The sequence below is a fragment of the Chiroxiphia lanceolata genome, chromosome 18, assembly GCF_009829145.1.
Source record: "Chiroxiphia lanceolata isolate bChiLan1 chromosome 18, bChiLan1.pri, whole genome shotgun sequence".
Classification (NCBI taxonomy): domain Eukaryota; kingdom Metazoa; phylum Chordata; class Aves; order Passeriformes; family Pipridae; genus Chiroxiphia; species Chiroxiphia lanceolata.
In genome coordinates, this window is record NC_045654.1 from 7282713 (window position 1) to 7305536 (window position 22824).

The 22824-nt window shown below is 44.2% G+C and overlaps 1 protein-coding gene across 2 annotated transcripts in view; it reads right to left on the bottom strand.

The window, feature by feature from the left end:
• The window catches only part of GRK3 (G protein-coupled receptor kinase 3), a 66332-nt gene that overhangs the window by 17985 nt on the left and 25523 nt on the right, over nucleotides 1–22824 (bottom strand). Inside the window, exons 1-10 of one of the 2 annotated variants that reach the window (XM_032706066.1) lie at nucleotides 17503–17506; nucleotides 17136–17209; nucleotides 13852–13953; nucleotides 12904–12978; nucleotides 11866–11927; nucleotides 10725–10776; nucleotides 10009–10100; nucleotides 7118–7217; nucleotides 1334–1412; nucleotides 762–892 (exon numbers count right to left, since the gene is read on the bottom strand). In XM_032706066.1, coding sequence (XP_032561957.1) covers nucleotides 762–892; nucleotides 1334–1412; nucleotides 7118–7217; nucleotides 10009–10100; nucleotides 10725–10776; nucleotides 11866–11927; nucleotides 12904–12978; nucleotides 13852–13953; nucleotides 17136–17183 — 741 coding nt within the window. In that variant the 5' untranslated portion in view covers nucleotides 17184–17209; nucleotides 17503–17506. Of the gene's footprint in view, nucleotides 1–761; nucleotides 893–1333; nucleotides 1413–7117; nucleotides 7218–10008; nucleotides 10101–10724; nucleotides 10777–11865; nucleotides 11928–12903; nucleotides 12979–13851; nucleotides 13954–17135; nucleotides 17210–17502; nucleotides 17507–22824 lie in introns of those variants that run through there. The other variant, XM_032706065.1, reaches the window with a different exon arrangement.

Below are 22824 nucleotides of genomic sequence, written 5' to 3' on the forward strand. Positions count from 1 at the left end.
CACAGGAAGGTGATTGCTTGGAATCCTCCATCTGACAGAACTGCAAATTCTCAGAACACAGTAACTCAAACATCAATACTCTCTGGTAACTGGTAATTACCTTTTTTTATTTAACATCAATATACCAGACACTTTCTAGATAAAATCTACATTCTCACAGAGCACTACCACCAACTCCACAGGTTGTGAAATACTGAATATCAGAAGAGAAAAACCAGGCGCGGTTTGAAACACAAAGTACATAATAAATGAATAAATCTATTTTGGGCTTCAAGTCCTAGTTGGTTTTGGTTCTTTCACAGCTGGGTCTGTGTGTGGCTCTTACACCTTTTATTTGCAATCTCTGTGCAGACTTTTTTCCCCTTTTGTTGCCAAAAGGACACCTCTCTGGGAGCTGTCCTCAACTTCCCAACTGTCAGTGAAACACCCCCAGCAACTGTCCTCCTGTTAGTCCCCCATTACACACACAGAGGCCTCTTTCAGGGCTCCCAGAAATACAGTGTATTCTCTAAATTATTCCTGTAACTGAGCAGGTGAGATAAGTAACACTGCACAGGATTTACTGTGATCCCAAGGAAGCCTCTCCCAGGCTGGTTAAACTGGATAATGGTACAGATTAGAAAGATTTTGAAAAGTTATTACAAAAATCAGGCAGATAAAAGAAATAATCCTCCCCAGAAAAGGTTTCAGGTGAGATAATCCATTGTTGTCAGTGTGACTGGACTATTTGCTGCCTGTGTGATGCAGTCACTAACCATTACCTTCAGGTCTCTGTACACCACGAAGCGATTGTGCATGTGTTCTAAGCCCAGGATGATTTCAGTAGCATAAAACCTCATTTCTTTTTCAGAAAACACTCCATGCTGGGAGAGGTGGTAGTGCAAATCTCCTCCTATAAGGAGAAGAATGGAGATGCAATTAAATAAACAGTAAAATCTTGCCCCACAGGCAGACAGGGTGATGTTGGGAGGGGAACAGCATAGCATTTATAGGTTCTTATCACCTGTGGAGCAGATAGACCCAGCCCTGCCCTCTGCAAGTCCTATAGTGACAGAATAGCTGAGAAAGTTAATAAATAAATCTGACCTATCTGAAACTGCATTTTAAAAATACACTTACTTCATATACATTTGCACTCAGTGACTAATCCAGCAACTTAAGTCTTTTTGCAAAGGATTTCCACAGCAAGTAAAAGGCACTAACACACATTGGTTTGTGGAGAACTGAACAGATCAGCACATAGAGCAGCCCAGGCTTGAGGGAGCAAGAACCTCAGCAAACCTCCTGCCAAAATTTCTGTAACATCATCACCATCTGTTTAAGTCTTGCTTACCATTCATGAGGTCCAGAATGAAGCAGAGTTTGTCAGGGGTGTGGAAGGCATAGGTCATACAGACTATAAAAGGACAGTCCTGGAAGGGAAGAGCAAAGAGGTCACCACGGATAATGAGCAAACTGTGACTTAGAGAAGCTAAAAATACACGTGATATTTTTCCTGTGATATTTGCCAACATTCAGAGGTTCTATCCTCATCCAGACAGGAAATGCAGCTCCAATGGTAACCCCTGTCCCTGGCTGAGGTCCCCTGCCCAGGTGACAGTGGAGGCGATCTGCCACCGCCGCTGCCCTCGGCTCCCCGGCAGCATTTCCAGCAGAGGATGAAGGGACATGAACACACCAGGTAGGAAGTTGGGACTCTGGAGCACGTGCAATGCTCAGGAAGCAGCAACCACAACATTCAGATTGTGCAAAGCCCACAGCACAAGGTCAGTGGGTGCAGATTTGGGAGGTCACAAGGTTGGTCAGGGCAGATTTGGGAGGTCACTGAAGAGGGAGGTCATAGTCAGGGACAGGGATGGATGACACCCCCACCTCCTGATGCACCTTAACCTCAATTCACCTGATGTTCAAGACAAGCAGCCATAGAAATACAACTGAAAAATCACCTATTTATTCCAAAGGTCTACTCAGCATGTTGGTACCTCCATAATGCACAACTATTCAAAGCCACCATGGCAGTAGGCTGGCAGAATTTCCTCTTCATTGTGCCTGTGCTGGATGCAAGTGGCTAATTCATAGAAATATGGAATTGTCTTGGTTGGAGAAGCCTCTAAGATCATTGAGTCCAACCATTCCCCCAGTACTGCAAGGCCAACACTAAACTATGTCCCCAAGTGCCACATCCATATGTCTGTTAATACACCCAGGGATGGTGACCCCACCACTGCCCTGGGAAGCCCATTCAAGACTGGACAACCCTTTCCATGAAGAATGGTCACTGCCCTGGTCCTGCTGACCACACTACTGCTGGTGCAAGCCAGGATGTTCTTGGTTAATTAACAGGGAGTGGCTATTACCTCATCAACCTCTTCAAAGCCATAAAAAACAGAATCACAGAATCCCAGAATTGTTTGGGTTGAAAGGGACCTTAAAGCTCATCTCTTTCCAACCCCCTGTAACGGGCAGGGACACCTTCCACTAGAAGGACATGGTATGAAGGGCTGTTTGGTGAGTCTGCAATGAATCCTTCAGGAATGGCCAGGCTGCCTGACCAGGCTGGGCTGCACCATCCCGTGTCCAACCCCAAGGCACGGAGGCCAACAGGAAGACGAGCCAAGATGAGCTGAACTGCTGAGGAGCCAGGACACCCTGCAGGAAGCACGAGCATGACCTAACGTGACTTAAACAATGTGTTAAGCGCTGTAGTATTGATAGTGAAAGCTCTGGGAATCTCTAACAGGAACTGGTTTCCTTCCCAATTTAGAAACAGCAAAACACGGTGGCCTTGGGCAGCGCGGGGGCCGCGGGCCTGGCTCGGGGCCGCCCCGGGGAGCAGGAAAGGGAGGGACAGCAGCACTGTCCCACCAGCCAGACAGTTCAGCTGGTTCATCCTTCCATGAGGTTGAAATACAGAGCTCTATATGCTCGACTGCAACCCCAGAGATCCCCACAGTGCCTGGACACATCCTGCCCTCACACTCAAACCCAACTGTATGTTAATTTTAATTCTTCAGACACTAACCCCTAACACCCCTCTGCAGAACTAACGCCTGCAGAAGGCAGGGATGTGTGTGAAACACCTGCAGAACATCCATGAAAAACTCCAGATTCACAAAATAAGGAGCCTGTAGGCAAGGCAGTAGCATCTAACACGAGATACCACATCTGGTTATGAACTCTGTACTGGGGATATTGTAGGTATCACTAAACTTCACAACAACAGCTTTAGTAGAGTTATTAACTTAATTTTCTGTATCAACTTAGTAATTCAGAAGTGTCCCCAAGCACGATTCCTAAAATCTCAGAGCAACCTAATTACCCAGAAGAATTTAGTGCTAGAATTTAACCACCATACATAGACAAATAAAAGGGTTTTACTACACTAGAACATAACATGCTTCTGTTTTTATGGATTTTAAAAATAAAAGTTATCTGGAAGTGTAAATGTGATGCATAACTCATTTTTATGCAAGCATTCCTAATTTAATCACTACCTTCTCCCTGTAACAGAGAGTAAAAACTGTACTGCAGTATTTTTCTGATATAAAAACCACTGCAAAAGAGTATTTTCCAGTATAAAAATTAAAAAACCCCTATAGTTATATTTTTAAATGACACATAAAGCAATAAATCCAATTTCCCAGGAGAGCAATACTTTGCTACAGTCAAGTTTCTGCTCTGATAAAAATAAGTGACAGTATGACATTAATGTGTGAATTAAGATCAGTTTGGAAAGAGTTCCTTAAATCCAAACAATCCTGGATTGAGCCCAGAAAACTGCTTAAGTCAAATTTCTGATAATAAATCACGTGGAAGGAAAAAAAAATTACAATAACTATAAAAAACCTGTAGAAATGTGATATTTTAAAGACATTAGCACATTAACAAGTGCTCTAGAAGGAAACCTTTGGTTCTGACCCTTCCCTGAAAGACAAGCATCCGACTCTGGAGCACAAAATGACAGCAAACGGGGGACGAAGGTGCTCAGTGCACAGAGAGCTGTGTCCCACTTAACTGGAGGGCAGCTCTGTCCTGACACATCTCATTGCTCAGAAAGATGTGCCAGTCACTGCTTGAAAGTTGTGAAAACAAAGTACCTCTTCTGCTCAGAAAAACCACATTATTGATCTCAGATGGTTACTGCTCAGCCTGCCCCTGCCCATGGTGGGATTCCTGGGGTGTCCTGTGCAGAGACAGGAGCTGGACTTGGATGATCCTCATGGGTCCCTTCCAACTGAGGACATTCTAGAATGATATTTATCATCCCTTGGAGAAATCCTGAATCCAGCCATCTCAAGAGCTGGATGAGGCAGCTGAACTGCCGCATTTTTTTAGAAGGAAAGAACTGGGAGCCACAGCAGAGAGGAGTCACAGCCCTGCATAGCCCCTGGTCTTGCAACAAACAGTTGGAATGATCCCCTCCTACCTCCAGGAAAGGATTTATGGAATAACCACTTCCTTCCCCAAAGAGCACCTTGGGGCTGGCTGGTTTCATATGGTCCATCAGCAGCAACGGTCTTGGTGATTTCCGTGTTCCATTTTTTGAAGAGAAATTAGGCAAATATTGGTTATTACAGAAAATAAGTGTTTGGGGGTTTTTTAACAGAAAATAGTATCTTTTCCTTACTCTGCCACCAAGCAAGGATTTCACAATGCACTTCCAGCCTGAACATCTCTGTGGGAGGGGAAGATGGGGCCTGTGTCTTGCAGAAGAGGAAACGCAAACCTCAGCGACAGTTTGTCCACGTTACACCCACAGTGACAAAGCACAGACACAATGGAGACCTGAGTTCCACAGAGCCCAGTTTGGGGTTATCAGGCCCATCCAGGCAGCTTCAGGGGCTCTGCAGAGGTGCCTGTTGCACTTCTGAGTTCACTGGCCATGAAAAGCTGTTCTCATCACACAGCCACAACAGACTCGAACATGGGAGCTCCCGACTTCAGGACTGGTTGTGTATGCCAAAATTTTAGGTGGATTAACAGCACTGATTACACAACCAGATGTGTAATCGGCACAGCTGTTATTGTGCCTTTTGCAGAGACATCTGGGTTCCCAGTTAAATGACTAACTGTACTGTGATGAAGTTTCCAGTTCCACGTTGTTCCGGGCAGCACATAACTCCTGTCCCTGGGCACGGCACGCGCCACTCCAACCTCACAGCTCCTATTCAGGAACTAAAGGAATTCTCTTATTCCATCACTTTCAGACCTATTTCATCCTGCATATTCCAAGTGCTCCAGCCTCTCCTGCCCAGGTGTACCCGACCTGAATGGGTAGCACTTCGTACAGAATTTCTCTTCTAACTCTTCCAAATTTCTGAGAATCTAAAAGAAACTACACTCTAATGACCTGATAATCCTTAAAGAAAGAAACCAATGGCTCCTCTTGCTGCTCCACTGCTCAATGCCTCCTGTGTGCTGGCCTGTAAGAAAACTGCCTTCACCTGCAGCAGCTTGTGAACAATTCTCTTCCCATCATTAGACATGAAAATTCACATGGAGTGTGATTTGGAGCCACCAAATCACAAATTAAAGTTAATGGAACAATTATTACTCATTTGCCTCAATTTCTTGTCCAGTCTCTACTACAGACCTTCTCCCCCATCTCTCAGGACTCCTGACACTCCTGGACAATCCACAATTTATCTCTGGTGAAAACAGGTAACTTGATTAAAAGTCTAACTGATAAATCATAGATCCCAGAAGGGTTTGGGTGGGAAGGGACCTTAAAGATCATCTCGTTCCACCCCCTACCATGGGCAGCGACACCTTCCACTATCCCAGGATGCTCCAAGGCCCATCCAACCCGGCCTTGAACACTTCCAGGCCTGGGGTAGCCACAGCTTCTCTGGGCAACCTGTGTCAGGGCCTCACCACCCTCACAGGGGAGAATTCCTTCCTAATATTCCATCTAATCCTGCTCTCTGTCACTGGGAAGCCATCCCCCCTTGTCCTGTCACTCCAGGTCCTTGTCCAAAGTCCCTCTCAGCTCTCCTGAAGCGCCTTTAGGCATTGGAAGGGGCCTTGGGTTAGCAGTGACCTTGGCAGTGCTGGGATAATGGCTGGACTCAATGATCCTAAAGGTCTTTCCCAGCTTTTATGATTCTCTTATCTCTGAAAGATACAGACCTGAGAATAAAGCCCAGGATTTGCCATTTTGGAATCCAAAGCAGGAATCCTCACATTCCAGGTACTTATGCTCTTTACACACCTGTTGTACAAGCCCAGAACAAACCAACACACAATTCTGTGTCCACAGGGAATGGGGATGTGTTTCCACAGAGCTGCACACTGAGTGTTTAGTTCATACACCACGACGTGAGGAAAAGGAACCTTTCCAGCAGCATCACCCGTAGCCATGGTGACATGAGCCAGCTGCCAGGTTTGTGCAATGAGGGCAGAGCACTCCCAGGGCTCCAAGACCTCCAATCCTGCCTAGAATTCCTTTGAGCCCAACACACTATAGCCACCATGGAGCATCTGCAGGTCCCAGGGCTGGGGGAGCCAATGCCAGGGGGCAGGTGGCTTTTTACACACACTAGCGATGGGTTCAATTTTAAACAGACTTTAATTTTAATTAATTCAATTTTTAAACAGATTAGATGGGCAGCCTGGCTTGGTACACCTTGAGAGGTACTCAGCTAAAGTACATAAAAAACCAGAAGGAAAACTTGGATAATATCAGAGTCACAGGAAAGGGAGGATGAACAGGTAACTGGAGTTGTCTCTGCAATAGCACCTTAGATTCTGCATCACTACTACAAAACTATAGGAAAAAAAGGCATTTTTTTACAAGACAGAATCTTGTTTTGGAAAAGTTTCAAATAGAAATACTTGAAAAAGGAATATTTAAAAAATCAGGAGGAGGGGAGAATGAATTACCTAAGAAATGGGCACCCCCTCAAGCCTCTGTAGCCGAGAGGCTCATTCTGCAGCACCCAAACTGACAAGCAAGTTTGGTTTTTCCTTCTCATTTCAGACACACTGTTAAAATCAGGGGGAGGCTCAGGTGGGGGTTAATCTTTGCATGTCACACAACTGAATTGATGGAATATGCATTATATGTAACAGCTTTTATATTATATGGAAGAAAGAATAACAAGTCAGTGATACTTACTCCTGTACTGACAAGAGACAGCATAATTCTTTCATTTAAGGCTAATGTTTCTCCTTGCTTCATCTTGATTCTCTTCTTATCTAAACATTTCATTGCATACCTGAAAATAACAACCATTCAGAAAAAGCACCACAAAACTCCTCTATCAGTATTATTCACCAGCAGTGAGGCCATGCACATCTACAGGATCCTGTAAGTAAGCTCTATGAAAGACTTAAAACCTAAGACTAAAAAATAATTTCAGGCTAAACACAAAATCTTCAAACTCTCCCAGAATTAACACATTTCCAGCAGAAGCCTCCTAAGAGAGAAATGTGCTTCAACAAGTAATTCTGTGTCCAAACCACCACAGTGGGATAGGAATTACATATCGTGCATTTATTTTTTAATACCTACAAACAAGGATCTGCCATAGGAATTAAATAACAGACTCTGTTACGGTTCCATTTCATTCCAACAGTTTCAGCTCTACCAGGAAAGCAATATCTTGAACACACGCTGAGTTTTATATATTTTTTTTTTTAAGTTTTCTTTCTACTCAGAAAAAGGTCAGATACACACAAGAAAGCTTTTTTAATCTTCTACCATCTGTGCTACACAAATTAATAAAATTGTGCTCAAAAAGAATGTTACCCTAACAACCATCAACCACAGGAGGATATGATGTAGGCTGGAGATTTTTCCAAGACGTTGGGTGAGTCCACTAACAGATAACAGTGAGAAGGACACGTGTTCCTGCACAGAAGATTCCTAGACGTGGGTACCCACGGATTTTTAGGAAAACACCATGTTACAGCATTGCACCAGCACTCAGCCCCTGCCTCACTGTGCCTGCCCCATCCAGACCCAGGGCCTCACCGTGGGCCCAGCTCCCTAAACCAGCCACATCATTCCTGCCATGCACATGTTGGGAGTGAGGGGAGTGATAGTGAACACATTGGAACTGTGAGTTTCCAACCTGGGAATATATTCATGGCACGTGCTCTTGCTGTGGAGGCTGTGAAGGGTGACTATAAATAACCCCTGACACGCTGCCCTGCCCTGCTCTGGTGTCCCTGATCAGAGAGTGACTCAAGGCTGACAGAAATCATGGAACCCCAGAATGGTTTGGGTTGGGAGGGACCTTAAAGCCCATCTAGTGCCACTCTTTGCCATGGGCAGGGACACCTTCCACTAGACCAGGTTGCTCCAAGTCCCATCCAACCCGGCCTTGGACACTTCCAGGGATGGGGCAGCCGCAGCTTCTTTGGGCAACCTATTCCAAATCAAGTCTCTCACTGGTCCTGCTGTCCCTCCCCCTGGAATGCTGGCTGCATTCTACTTCTGGTGCCTCTTTGGACATCCTTGCAGGGGTGATGGTGACATGACAGGAGCCTCAGGTGTGTCTGTGGTTAGTGGAACACCGCTGGTGTTACCTGGGAGGGAGGGGTGGCTCCCACGCTCCTTTCAGGCAGTAAGTGCAGCAGAGGCAGCATCTACACTGGACGGGATCTGGATTAGGGATGGGTAAACAGGTTTGGATTAAGAAAGAACTAAACCAAACCTCTACCCAGAGGCTGAACCTAATCTAAAGTTTTTCCACATTTCCCTCTATTTATACCTGATAAAATCTGTCCTTTGCTTCACTCTTCCTGCTCTTTTCACTTCCCAAGGTTTATCAACCTCCTGTCAGAGCCAAACTCAGGCATGAAGACAGCTGGGACTCTGAAAACTGCCTCTTTGGGGATGCCTGCTTAGTGTGCCTCAAGCTAAATAAAATGTTTATTTTTGTACATGGACAAATTAACTAATTGTACACGGACAAAAAAGCACCAAGGCAAGAATAAAGCCAGTGTTGTTAGTAAGAGTATAAATATAAAACTTGAAGTCACTGCAAAAACACTGAGTATGACAGCAACATTAAGATGTCTCCCACTTGCTACATCTCAGAGGTTTATTATTATCAGGAGTGCCAAGCACACACAAATGCCAGAGAAGCCAGTTGGAACCAGAGACATGGCACCTCAAACATGCCATGCTCTCTTGGAAGAGAAATGTTTAAGGATGGTCCCTGAACTAAAAGTGTTAGGAGAAAAGCAACATGAAAGGGGCAGGATGGGGTGTAAATAAATAAATGGATAGATAGATACTGAGAACAATTTGTTAAATCCATGCCTAGATGTTCAAATCAGAACATAATGGGACAAGGATGCCTAGAAATTGAAATCTGATGATCAGGAGAAGCGTGGGAATGGTAAGACCACAAAAAGAATAGAAAAACCATCCAGGGTTGATCCTGGAGTTCCCACAGAGAGCTCTGTGAAACACAGATTCAACACTGGAACTATATGCTTCCACATGTCAGCAAGGATCACTGCTTTCACCACAGATCAGGGCAGACACTGATGCAATTCCCCAAATCTGGAATAGCACACTTGGAATCTGCCCTGGTACAGCCCAGGTTTCCCAGCACTGATAGTGGGTCCCTGCAGCCCCTCCAGCCCCACGTCAGCACCAGGGATGTGACAAGCTGAACCTTCTGCAGATAACACCTGACCCACCACTAGAGATTCCTGGGAACATCCCTCTGCACTGCCAGCCTCTGATCCAGGGAATTCTTTAAGCACACACTTAATTGTAACGTGCAGTATCCACTGATTTTGACAGGACATTTCAGTGCAGGATGTGCCCAAGAGCTCTGGGAGACTGACCCACTGCATGGCACAGAACGGGACCAAAGAGCAAAATGAACCTAAAGATGAGCCAGAAATCAGAACCTCTTGGGATAAAACTTAACTACAAAGACCTTTACAGTAACATGACACTGCTTTCCAGTGATTTCCTAAGAAATGACTGGAAGGATTTCCTTAATAGTTCAGAGTTACCTCTGCAATACAGTGTGTGGTACTCACATTTTTCCAGTGTCTGCTTTTCTGCAGCCGTACACTTCACCAAACCCCCCTCTTCCTATTATTCTATGTACACTAAAATCATTCATGGTCAGCTGCAAGTGGGGAAAAAAAACCAACAAACAAAACAGAACAAAACCTTCATTTTTCAGCATTAAAAACATTACTGTAAAAACATCTAAATGTGTTGAGACACTCAACTACTGTAATTCATCAGCATTTATTGTGTTGGAAAAGGAGCCTCTTTTTGTTTATATTTCAGTGTATTTGTAAGCATTACAGCGTGAAGTAGGAACAAGGGGAATGAGGCTGTTGTTCCCAAAAAACTGCCAGTCTCATTCAGGGCTATTTTCACAGCCCAAGCTGTCATGGAGCAGTGCAGAAGGACAAAGGCAGAGGCCAAGGGAAGGGCTCCAAAGGGTGCTGGGGCCATGGCAGGACTGCAGTGGGAGAGGGAGTTGGAGAGTGACTGGAGCTGCTAAAGAGCAGCAATTCTGGCAGTTCAGCTCCTTCAGCCATCAGAGAAATCCAAATTCTGTTAAGTGGGGACAGGCAGAAGGGATGTCCAGACAGGAATATTCAAGGCTGTGTCTAAGAATAGCAGAGCAGTGACATCCACCACCCTCCTTAATGAGGCCTTTGCAGAGCAGGATTCAAAACTGAACATTCTCTTTCCTGTACCAGCCTTTGACAAGATAAATATACTTGTAAGTACTTACATGAATATTTAGCTCTACGTTTTTCCATTGACAAAATCTAGTAAACTTGTCACTGTAAAAAAAAAAAAAAAGTTTAGAAGTTGTCTGAGACTATTGTGTAAAGTACTACAGGAAATGTCAAGACTCTGATATTTAAAATCTAGTCTGAGCTAGGGCGTGGGGTGGTATTTAATAAATGACAGCCTTCCTTTCACCAACTGTAATCTTACCCCCACCAAGAAAAACAATTCCTAGGCAGAGCACATTTTGTATTTTACATCCTTGTAAGAGAAAGAGAGCAGATAACCTTATCCCTGTAAGTGCTCAGTGTGTCCCCACATCTCTCTTGCAGATGGTTTTTAATTTTTAAACAACTACGTTTGGAACTAACAAACATTTAAATTACATCAAGAGAAAGATAATTATAAGAAAACAGAAGCAGCTCGATTTATGTTAATGAACCTCCATATACTCCAAGGAACATTTTAAACTCATCTTATCTTAAAATAGGAAAAACATCAGTAACACCACAGGCTTTTGGAAAAAAAAAAGCTGCTTATTTCTACATGAATAATTAAGTATTTATTTTCAGAGTAAGAAATAACAGTTTTATGGAGGCATTTTTACAATTATCACAGAATAGCATCAAACCAGTTTACAGAGTGGATTTGGGTGTTGCTGGGTGAGAGCTGAGCTTTCCAGACCCTGTCCACAGGAGCAGCTCTGTTCAGGTTAGAAGGGCTGCTCTGCTGAGCCAGGTCTGTGCCTGGAATTCTTTATTACACCTTTCCTGCTTAATTTCGGGTTTCCAGTCACGAACTACAACAACTGGGCCTCCAATCCCACACCAGAAATGGTCACTCATAGAATGTCCCCCAAGAACCCAGTTCTGCCTTTTTAAACCTTTGAGCCCCAACTCCAGCACGTTATTGCTGTTATTGAGAAATCCATTATCTTTACAACTGTTCCACTCATACATCCTGACATTAATCAGGATATCCCACCAAGCTGGTTACTTGCAAAGTTTGCTGATAAACTCCATTTAATTAACAGGGCATTATTAGACATCTCTGGCCTGATTTCACAGCAGTACTGAAGGGATTTGGCTTCCCACTACATCACGTAATACAATGACAGTTCAGGTAATAAGTCATGTTCATACCTTTCCATAAATTTTTGAAATATTTTTCCTCGGAGACTATCACAAATTTCTTCTATATATGGCTAAAAAGGGTGAAGAAACACAATCAGTATTTAAGCAGACAATAAATGGCTTTTGCAATCCCATCCATTACACAGAACTCTCGACAGGCCCACACAGCTCCAACCCATTCTGTGTTTTCCTTAAGAAGCCTCAATGAAACATTTAAGCTTTATTTGGCTTCCAGAATCTGAGCAGGTGCCCTGAAGTCAAAAATAAAATATCTTCATGAGCTGGAAAACCTTCAAGGTTTACCTTGGGAGGGGGCAGGGGGGTAAAAGTTCTCATCTCAAATGTATTTAAACAATAAACTGTCACCCCTGTGGAAACCAAACTTTGCAGAGCTGCTCTCTCATCTTTGTGGTGCTTCTCTCCTCTCTGTCCTTGCTAAGAGACCGGTACCTTCAATTCACAAGTGACTTTTCTGAGGGAAATCCCTTCCCTGGATGTGAAATAGCCCCCAGCGACCTCTACTTTCCCCCAGCTAGTGCTGAGACACACCCAGCTCTGCAGGTACCAGTTTGTCATTTCTCCTCATTGCAACAGCCAGAGCAGCTCACGAGCAGCAAGAGAGATCAGGGGGCAACCTCCACACTTTTGCAACACATGAAAATACATCAGATTTAGAGAAAAGACATTTAAGCTTACAAACACCCCCATGACTGATAAGACAATTTCTCCAGTTTAGTCTATCCTGACAGGATGAGCATCTTCCAGATGTAAAGTGATTTACTCTAAATCATTTAATGGCTTAAAATTACAGAACTATAAAAACTCCTCTGTTCCTATACCAAGGTATAGCTTGCTTTCATAAATGTGTTTAAAAATATTATAGATAAGAAGAGTAATTTGTAATTTTGACTTAGAAAAGCATTTCAATCCCAGTAGTACAGCTCAGAATACATACCAATCCCATTTATTCTGTCTCCTAAAATAATATGTACAAAGTCACTTACTGTCAGAGAACTGAAGTTGAACATTCACACTGTGAAAGCTCACCTGAAAAAGGCTGGCTGGCACTTGTTTCTTGGCTAAATGTGTTTGCACATGATCTACAGCTTGTTTTGAGAAAGGCTTTTGGAAGAGAAAAAGAAAGATTTCAAACAGTTGGAGATGTCAGGAGTTTCATTTCAGGTCACAGCACTGTTGTTCTTTTCCTCATGGAAAACCACCGACCCCAGAATGAAACAATACGGCCTCCCCCAGGTATATTACAGTGAATATTGGTGTGAAACATGCAGAATGATCCAGTAATGTAATTATTCTAAAGCAGGAAGGCAGGAGAAGGGAAGATGAGGAGGAGGGCGAGATAATGCTCCTTTTAGAAAGCCATAAAAAATCCCATTTACAGGGACAGTTCCAGAGCCAGAAGCAGACATGGATTTTTTACTAATAAAATAATGTGGTTTTGATGAAAAAAATGCTTAAACCCTTCACCCAAGGAACCAATCCACCAGGGCACAACACCTTGTAAATATTTCTTTCAAATAAGAGTAAATGAAACTGTTAAAGACACATCAATGGGCCAAAACTTCAGCTGGAGGAAATGTGTATTTTCAGTGACTTTAACCAAGCTGCATCTGCCACAACGTGGCACATCTCTACACACACCTGGCACTCATCTAATCTTGTTTTAAAATAGAGATTTCCTTTGAAGAAATATAAATCAGATAAATCTCCTGATACTTCCTTTGTGTACCACTAATAAACAGTTCAATAAAAACGGGCCCATCCTGCCAATCTTTACACCTCAGTGCTGCAATTAAAAAAATAAAAGCAACAAGCTGAACTCAGCCAAAGCCAGAGCCGGGATTTCAAACAGAAATCCAGAGCTCTGCAAGTATTTGTAACGATTCCTTCAGCAATACTGTGAGTGAAACAGTAGATCTGTTGCATGATCCCTGCTGCCAGGATACCCTGGGCAGGGGGAACTGGGAGGATACACACGTGGGAACAGGACAGCAGCTCCTTCATGATGTAGGTGTCGTAGATCTGCCGGCTGCGGGACAGCCGCTCCTCCTCTGAGTCCAGCTTCTCGTACTCCTTGATCTGCAGAAAGGGGACAGGGAGCATCAGACAACTTCTAATAATTTTTCAGTCATTTGGCAAAAAAAAAAAAAAAAGAGCTTTATTTTGCTTTATTATTTTCTTAATTAACACTTAAAGGAAAACCACCTGCAACACCACGGTTACAGCTGATCTGAGACTTCCCTTCTAGCTTGGAATTTTCCAGCCCTGGCACAGCTGGCCAGGGAATGGTGGAGTCACCATCCCCGGAGGGATTTAACAGATATGGGGATGTGGCACTTGGGAGACATGGTCAGTGGTGGTCTTGGTAGTGCTGAGGGAACAGCTGGACTCAATGGTCTTGAGAGGGCTTTTCCAACCCAAAAAATTCCCTGATTCTATGATGACAGCACAGTGGGTACAATGTCCAAGAACGAATATATAAGGCACATTTCAAAATGTTCACATAGTTCAGCTACACGGTGAATTTGAACCCTAAAGGTGGCTAAAACACAGTTTCACAAAATATATCGGGTTTCCTCAGGTGTGCTGTAGGAGATCAGTGTGTTCCAGGTGAAACAACAGAAATCCCTCATGGTTCATTTGCAAAACCTAACAACCAGTTCCAGAACAAAAAGTTCACCAAGTCCAAGAGCCCTTTGGAGCGTATTTAGGGAAAGAGTTCTTCCAGGACTGACAGAACATAAGAACCATGCAAGATCTTTAGGGACAGGACCCAGCTCTGACTTGCTGGATCTTCCCAGCATCGGCCTCTGAGGTTCTGGGATTCAAACAAACGTCCTTGTGCAGATTTGCTCCACTTCACAGAATCCCAGAAACATTTAGGTTGGAAAAGACATCCAAGATCATTGAGTAGAGTTACTGAGAGACAAACTGGGACCAACCTATCTTTGGAGGTGGAACATTAATTAAACTCAGTATCTTCCTGACCGTACTCCTCTTGTTTGCTGATATGATAAGGTCCCAGTTCCACCCCAATTTGCCATCTGTGCTTCTTCCCCCTTGATACCAACTTATAATTAAAGTGATTCAAAATGTCTTTGCTCAAGAAACATTTTTAATTAATGCAATGACACAAAATAATTAGAAGTATAGGAGGAAGCCTGATCCATATCTGATTGTCTTCCTTGAACACAAGCTAGTCCCCAAGCCATGCCGGACCCAGTCAGCATTTCCCACCTCCCCTTACAGTGCGATTCTTAATGAAGAAACTCTTTGTTTTGTAAAGGTTTGGAGAGTGGGACAGCAGGTAACAAACATCCTCACTGGTGATCTCCCATCCTGGCTGGGAGAACATCCCCCCAGAGGCTGCCTGACATAGCTCATCACACAGGTGATGAGATCAGACACCTCTCTGTGATCACACCCAACACACCCCTGACATCGTCAGGAGTGAATTTTACATGTTTAGTAAAGACAATGTTACAAAAAACACACAGCAGGAAGAGCTGAGAGTGTCCCATTTCTAACACACCCTGTCCCTGCCAGCACAGCTTCCATTCCTAATCCACAGAGAAGGGAATGTCATCAGGTACCCTGGCAACCTGCAGCTCTCCTCTGGAAAAGGAGCTGACAAAGGATCTCCTCAAAAACTGGAATCAGAATTCATTTGTTTTCAAGCACCTAGAAACACTTTTTTTTTTCTCCTTTTTTTTCCCCATTTCCTTTCCCCCTTTTTTTTTAAATTCCTTTTCTTTTCCTTTTGAAACCGATCGGGATGAATCACTCATCCCGTTAAATGCCTGATCGTGACTCCAGCTGCAGTGATATGAAATCCCTGGAGTATGGAGCTCTTCTACATCCAGCAGTTTTTAATGTAGCAATGCACTCAAATTATTCTATGTGTAATAAATGCAGCAAGTAAATCAAATATATAAAAAAAGGAAAAGCTCCTGGATCCGGTATGTCACAGAGGAAAACACAATGAGCAGCCTCTCTTTAAATATCCTTAATGGGATTTTTCCAGAAGTACATGACAAAGCACTGAAATTCTTTTGAGGCAACACTTTGCTAATAACCTAAAAATATAATTTTGAATTGTTTCAGAGATAAAGAGGGAGCTAAAAATATCTTGCTAAACAATCTGGTACAACAGGCCTTTCAGGATTACTTATGACAGTGACATCGTCAGTGTATAAAAAGATGGAAATGATAGGAAAAGATCCATTATTGACAGCAGGTACCTGATCTGAGTGGGGGACAGTGTATCACTGAGGACTGATCTCCAAACTGATCCCAGCCATTTGTGCTCGGAGCCCACTGGCACAAAAACATTTAAATGATCAGCTCAGAGTAAGGCAGACAGAGTTATCCCAGGGAGCAGCTCTAATTAACCCTGAGCAATCAGGCATGTGCATGTCTGCACTGAAACCAGCACCTGGGAGGGGATTAACTGTGGGTTTATAGTGTCACAAATGGAACAGGGAGTGAACGAATGGAGGGATGGGGCTCAGGCTGTGCAGCAGAGGTGGCTGGGGAAGGACACGGCATGTTCCTTGGAATTATTGGTCCTTTGGGATGTGCCCTGGGCATGGTGCCTGTCAGCTCCTTCACTGAGTATCTCATGACAAGGGAGTACAACTCATGGATCTAAAGCCACCTTTTGTGTCCCCTGTTGGAGGATCCTCTTACCCCTGTGCAGCTCTGCCACAGCAACTCCCAAAACATCTCACAGAATCACAGGATATGCTGAGTTGGAAAGGACCCACAAGAATCATCGAGTCCAACTCCTGGCCCTGCACAGGACCATCCCCAAGAGTATCATCCAAACGCTTCTGGAACTCTGTCAGGCTTGGTGCTGTGACCACTTCCCTGAGGAGCCTGTTCCAGCAGCAGCTTTCTTCCTATCTCCCTCCCACCATGCCATGACACCCCAGCTGCACTCTGTTGGCTTTTCTACAGGTAAAAGGATGTTAGGGAAAGTCCTGAAGGGTTTGAGAGTGTCATTCCAACTCCGACAACTCTCCCAGCTCCTTTCCTACCAGTCCATGCAGCTGCTTAAAAAAAATGGGCAAACTCCATCTATGCTACTTGAAATACTTTTTAAGAGCCCTATACCAAATCAGCAAGTTGATTAAATATTCACACTGCTACAAATGGACCCCGTCCTTGCCTCTCAGCACTCCCTGCCCTAGGAGGAGCAGGACAGCCTTCCTCAGCCTTGCTCCCTGCAGAGCCCCAAACCTCCCTCACTGGCCACTCACCTCTTCGTAAAACTTCAGCTGGGGGACAGCTTCATCAATCTCATTCATGCAATAGTCTTTAAAGAGCAAAAATCCTGGAAAGAAAAACAGAAAAATCAGAAAAACTGTCTCATTACGATGATGACTTGTAAAAACGCACACAAAACCACCCAGGTACCATCATGGGCTGTAAATACCTGTGTGAGCATCCCCACTTGCCAAGGTTTAGGATGCTGATTACCAGGCAGCTCTTCATTCCCATCACAAAGGGATCCCAAGCCTCCCTCACCTCCCACAGGTGTATTAAGCCCATTCCCACTCCTACGTGCTGAGGATTTTATGAGGCACTTCCATAATGCACCAAAATATCCCATTCCTCTTCACAGACCACATTTTCTTCCTTTTTTTCCCCACTGAAAACAAGACATTATTCATGTTTGGGGTTTTCTGCAATAGATTTACCTAAATTTTATTGATAAAACACAGCCTCTTTTGCATTCCCATTTCAGAATTACCGGTTCATGTTACCTCTAATGGGGTTTTATTGCACAATAAATTACACCAAGGTTTTTACAATTCCTTTGCAAGTAATTTAGAGCCTGACCCCAGCAGCCAGATGATGAGGATCTTCCATTATGAGCATTTTAATGCAGTCACAACCTTCATCCCATGGAAGCACCATCTTTCCATGTCCCTGAGCTGGCACCTGCTACCCTGGTACTTCACACAGGGATCTGTGTCACAGGGGTGGGCTGAGAACTGGGCGAAGTCACAAATGTCCCCATCACTGTCAAAACCCACCAAACCCACCCAAAGTCGCCAATCTCCCCATCCAGACCGTGCCCCTCCACCGAGCACACCCCTCCTTGCCAGCCTGCGTGGCATGGACCTGGTTTTGAGGACAAAACATGCCACTTAGGGACCTGAAACAAATTCCTTATTTCACACATGATGGAACCAGCGGCGGCACGGAGCAGAATCCTGCTGAATGGACTGAACTTTCCTTGGACAATGAACCAAAGAAGATTGCAGCCGGGTAATTAAGAGACTGAAGAGTGGCACAGACAGCGCTGAATGCACTGAAAGAAAAATCCCTGGCGTGGTCCCAGCTCCTGGCTGGGGACCAAAAAAACCCACAAACAACAAAAAAACACAACAACAAACCACAAAGACAACTGTGGGAGGAGTGTGAAAATATACCAACACACATTTCCAACAATGCCACGCCAAACATTCCAGCCCTGCTTAGTATTTTCCAAACTTTTTTAATTTAATTATGGCAGAGAAAGAAAAGGTTCCCAAGCCCAGGGCACGGGGAACAATCGGAGGCTTATGCTGCCGTGGGATACACTCTGCTCCTCCCCGGGGCCCTTTGGCACTGCAGTGCCATGTAAAAAAGCAGATATTCCCAAAATTTACAGGCTGAGAGAACTGGGAATGTTCAACCTGGAGAACAGAAGGATGTGTGGAGATGTCACAGCACCTTTCAGTATCAGACAGGGCCTACGAGGAAGTCGGAGAGGGACTCTGCATCAGGAACTGGACTGACAGGACAAGGTTTTAGACTGAAAGGGGGGAAATTTAGGTGAGATATAGGGAAGAAATTCTTCCCTGTGAGGGTGGTGAGGCCCTGGCATAGGTTGCCCAGAGAAACTGTGGCTGCCCCATCCCTGGAAGTGTCCAAGGCCAGGTTGGACGAGGCTTGGAGCTACCTGGGCTAGTGGAAGGTGTCCCTGCCCATGGCAGGGGGTTGAGCTAAATGAGCTTTCAGGTCCCTTCCCACCCAAACCATTCTATGATTCAAACAAATCCAATTAGAGCTTAATGTTCTCCAGACTGGAATTGTTTCTGTTTCGATGTCCCATTCTGTCAACAGATCCTGCACTTCCCTTGCAGCACAAAGGAAATCTCCTTTACTGCTGCTCTTGGATTGAGTGAAAAATGATCAGCCAGAAACTGCAGCTCTCGGATAATGGCAAAACGAAGTGACAGATGCAGCATTGAGTAAGTGACAGGAGTTTTAAGAAGTTCAGGGAGAACTGACGAAGAGCACAATAAGCACAGTTAACGACACACAGAAAAATAAGCCCAGGAACAGAAAGCAGGAATTAATAAAATGATAGCGTTAAGTAACAGCTAAAAAGAACCAGCAATTATTTATGAAATAAAGATGCTGACAGCTTTGGCTTTAAAGATTCCTTCTGCTATAACTATATAATTTCTGCAACAACCAGATCACTGGTTGTTAAGGGAAAAAAAAAATATTTTTTCAAAGCTTTCTCTGGTAACAAAGTGATGGATGATATCGATAATACATACACAGTGCAAGGTAGCACCCAGCTCCCAGCCTCCTCCTTCCCAGCCTCTGGACAACTATTTTTCCCATTATCTTTGTATGGACAATCTTAGGTTAAATTTGCCAAATGCCACGAATTGCACTGAGACTAATTACCAGGTAAAATGTCTTTCAAGGAGGGGTAAAGGCCACTCTTGAGGTTTGCAGCTCAGTCTTCAGCAGATGTTCACAAGCAGGTAGGGAGGGGGGGTGAGGAGAGCAGATCCAGGTGAGACACCTCACCTGTAACCAGGTATTCCCAGAGCTCATCTCCAACTAGATGAGGTCCTTTTCACAAGCTTATTTAAAGCCACCTGTTTGCTAGCAGAGCCTTTTAAAAAAATAAATAAAATCCCCAATGCAGAGCCCTATTCTTACAGTTTTAACAAAGAAACACTGCCCTTTCAGAGAATCCCAGAATTGTTGGAGTTGGAAGGGACCTCTGGAGATCATTCAGTCCAACCCTCCTGCCAAGGCAGGGACACCTGGAGCAGGCAACACAGGAATGTGTCCAGGTGGGTTTGGAATGTCTCCAGAGAGGAGACTCCATAGCCTCCCTGGGCAGCTGTTCCAGAGCTCTGCCACCCTCCATGGACAGTAGTTCTTCCTCAGGCTGAGGTGGAACTTCTTGTTTTAGTTTATGGCCATTGCTCCTTGTCCTGTCACTGGCACCACTATACAGAGTCTGGCACCATCCTCACACCCCTTGGAGATATTTCTATGGATTGATGAGATCCCCTCTCAGTCTCCTCCAGACTAACCAATCCCAGCTCCCACAGTCTCTCCTCATAAGGGAGATGCTCCAGACCCCAAATCATTTTTGTGGTCTCCACTGGACACACTCTAGCAGCTCCTTGTCTTTCTTAAACTCTGTAGACCAGAACTGAATCCAACACTGCAGATGTGGCCTTACCAGGGTCACCGGCTGGGATTAAAGCTACCTTCTCAATTCACAGTTCCTTGGCATTTTCCTGCCCTGCTCCCAGTGCCATGGCAGCAGGATTGCCTGATCAGCAGGATGGGCAGGCATGGAGCCCCTGTCAGCTGGGAATGGCTCTGCCAACATCCCCCAGGACAGCAGCCAGGAGGGCCAGCGCTGCCTCTGCCTCCTCCAGCAGTCTAAAGGTCGCCTGCATCCACAACACCACCTCTCCATCTCCGCCAGAATGCCAATTAGCTGAGAGCATGGAATAATAAATAAAATAAAATAATAATGAGGAACTCCATCATAAAACACTTGGAGAAAATGACTTATCTAGTTCGAGCTGGAATTTTATGAGTATCTGATTCAAATAACCTGTTAACAGGAGTAAATAAAAATCTTATTAAAGCAAACAGGAGTGACTAGGTGAGAGAGCAGAGCTAAAAATAGCCACATTTAGCCCCAATACAAGTGTTCACAATGTCACTGATTGAAAGGAAGCTGCATCTATTTACAGCAGGCCTGAACGTGGTCCAAAATGCTGATGTAGACTCTTTCTAGTAGGCAAAATAGCAAATTAGAGAACAAAAATACCAAGCTGTTTCCAAATCCTAACGAAACGTGCTGTGTATAAATACGGAATCATGACAAACAAAGAAGTAGTGACATCTGCACCAGAGACGGGCTCGTTTCCCGGCACTGCAGCCAAAGGCTCCGGCTCCAGGCAGGAAAAGTTTCAGCACAAGCCAATCAGGAATGTGGCTGGTGCTCTGCAAAGTGTGCAACACAGGGCTTGTCCCTGCTCCGGGCGCTTAAAGGTCTCTGACCCAAGTCCCTCAAAGACCTCTCCTGATCTTACAGGGCTGAAGTAACAGACCCGTCAGTACCAGTAACAGGTCTGGGTCATAGATACAAACATTAGGGGTAGAGGTCTACTATTAAATCATGTGAAAACTGCAATTTCAGCCAGGCTGCAGCTGTCACAGAACACCCCATCAAGTTCAGATCCTGCCCCATACCGAACACATACTCAGCTACCACAGCACAGGGTTATTAACACCACCTAAGTGCTCCAGAACAGAGAGAACCATCAATTTCCTTCTTCAGGAACAAAGAGACTTGCTATTACCAGGGCAAACTGCATAGGAATCGTGCTTTGGCAAGGACCAAAGCCACAAAAATCCTCACAGCCCAGAAGGCACCACAGATTCCACTACTTTTCTTTCCCTAATCTATTCTTTGCTAATAGAGCCTAATGTTCATTCACTTTACATTAAAAATAATACATCATAACAGACTGAAACATATTCCTGTGCATACAAAGCAGGATAGAACAAACTGTATTTCATGAGAGGATATGCATCCAATGGTGAGAAGCACAGAACAATTTCCCCAGAACAGAATCAAATTGAGCTCAAAATTAGTCTGCAAGTTGCCAGGTAGCTTGTTTAATGACGTCTTGAAATCATTATATGAAAATAAGCTTTGGCTAAAAGGTTTTAAGTGTTGTCAAAGAAAACCCTTATTTTCAGTCATACTTTCCAATAGCTTTTCACCCAAGGAAATCATTAACACTTGTTCAAGCTCGGGCAGCCCTCTTCCCATATTGCCAGACCTGTGAATGCCCTAGAGTCCTGCAGGGAGAGGAGCAGGAGAGCTGAACCACTTCTCCAGCACGGATGTTTGGGACACAGTGGAGAAGTATCCACAAATTCTGTGTCAAACCTCAAAGGCCTGATTGAACATGCAGATTCCAGTCAACCAAAGTCGAGCATCAAAGGCATTCAACATATCAAAGGTGAAAGGAAAATTAGGGTTATATATAAGAAAAAGATGGTCTAATAGCACTAAACAAAGGTATATAAAAACATTTTAACTTTTAAGAAAGAAAAGACAGAACTGAAGCATTTCATTTCAATCAATCAGTTATTTCAAAGCACATGAATAAATTCCTTCAGTAAAGCTAATTAAGGAATACACAGCAGTTGAGCTCTCCTTCTTTCTTCACTTGTAAATAGAAGAAACTCCCACCCCTTTGCAACTAGTATTAGCAGCTCCAGCAAGCTATTAGCAAGCTAACAAGCGGGAGCAGCTTAAAAACGTCACGGTGGTGGACTGTTATTTGTTGTCTCTGTTCTTTCCCCACGTCACAAGGATATTCAGACCCTACAAAGGACGTGACAGTTGTTATTTTCTTGATCAGTATTTTTCCATTACACACCATTTTAAAATTACTTATATAACACAAGCCAATATCCCTTTATTGTTGAAAAAAATCACACTTTTCCTTCTGACATGCTCCAAGCTATGAACTTCACTGTTGCCAATTACTGCACACACAAACTACAGTGGGAGCTGCAGTTCTGCTCTTCTGAAAGGGCCCAGATCCATGAGTGGCTTTTGGTGGGGAGCAAGGCAATGGGATCATTTGATGAAGACATGGAGTAATTCCA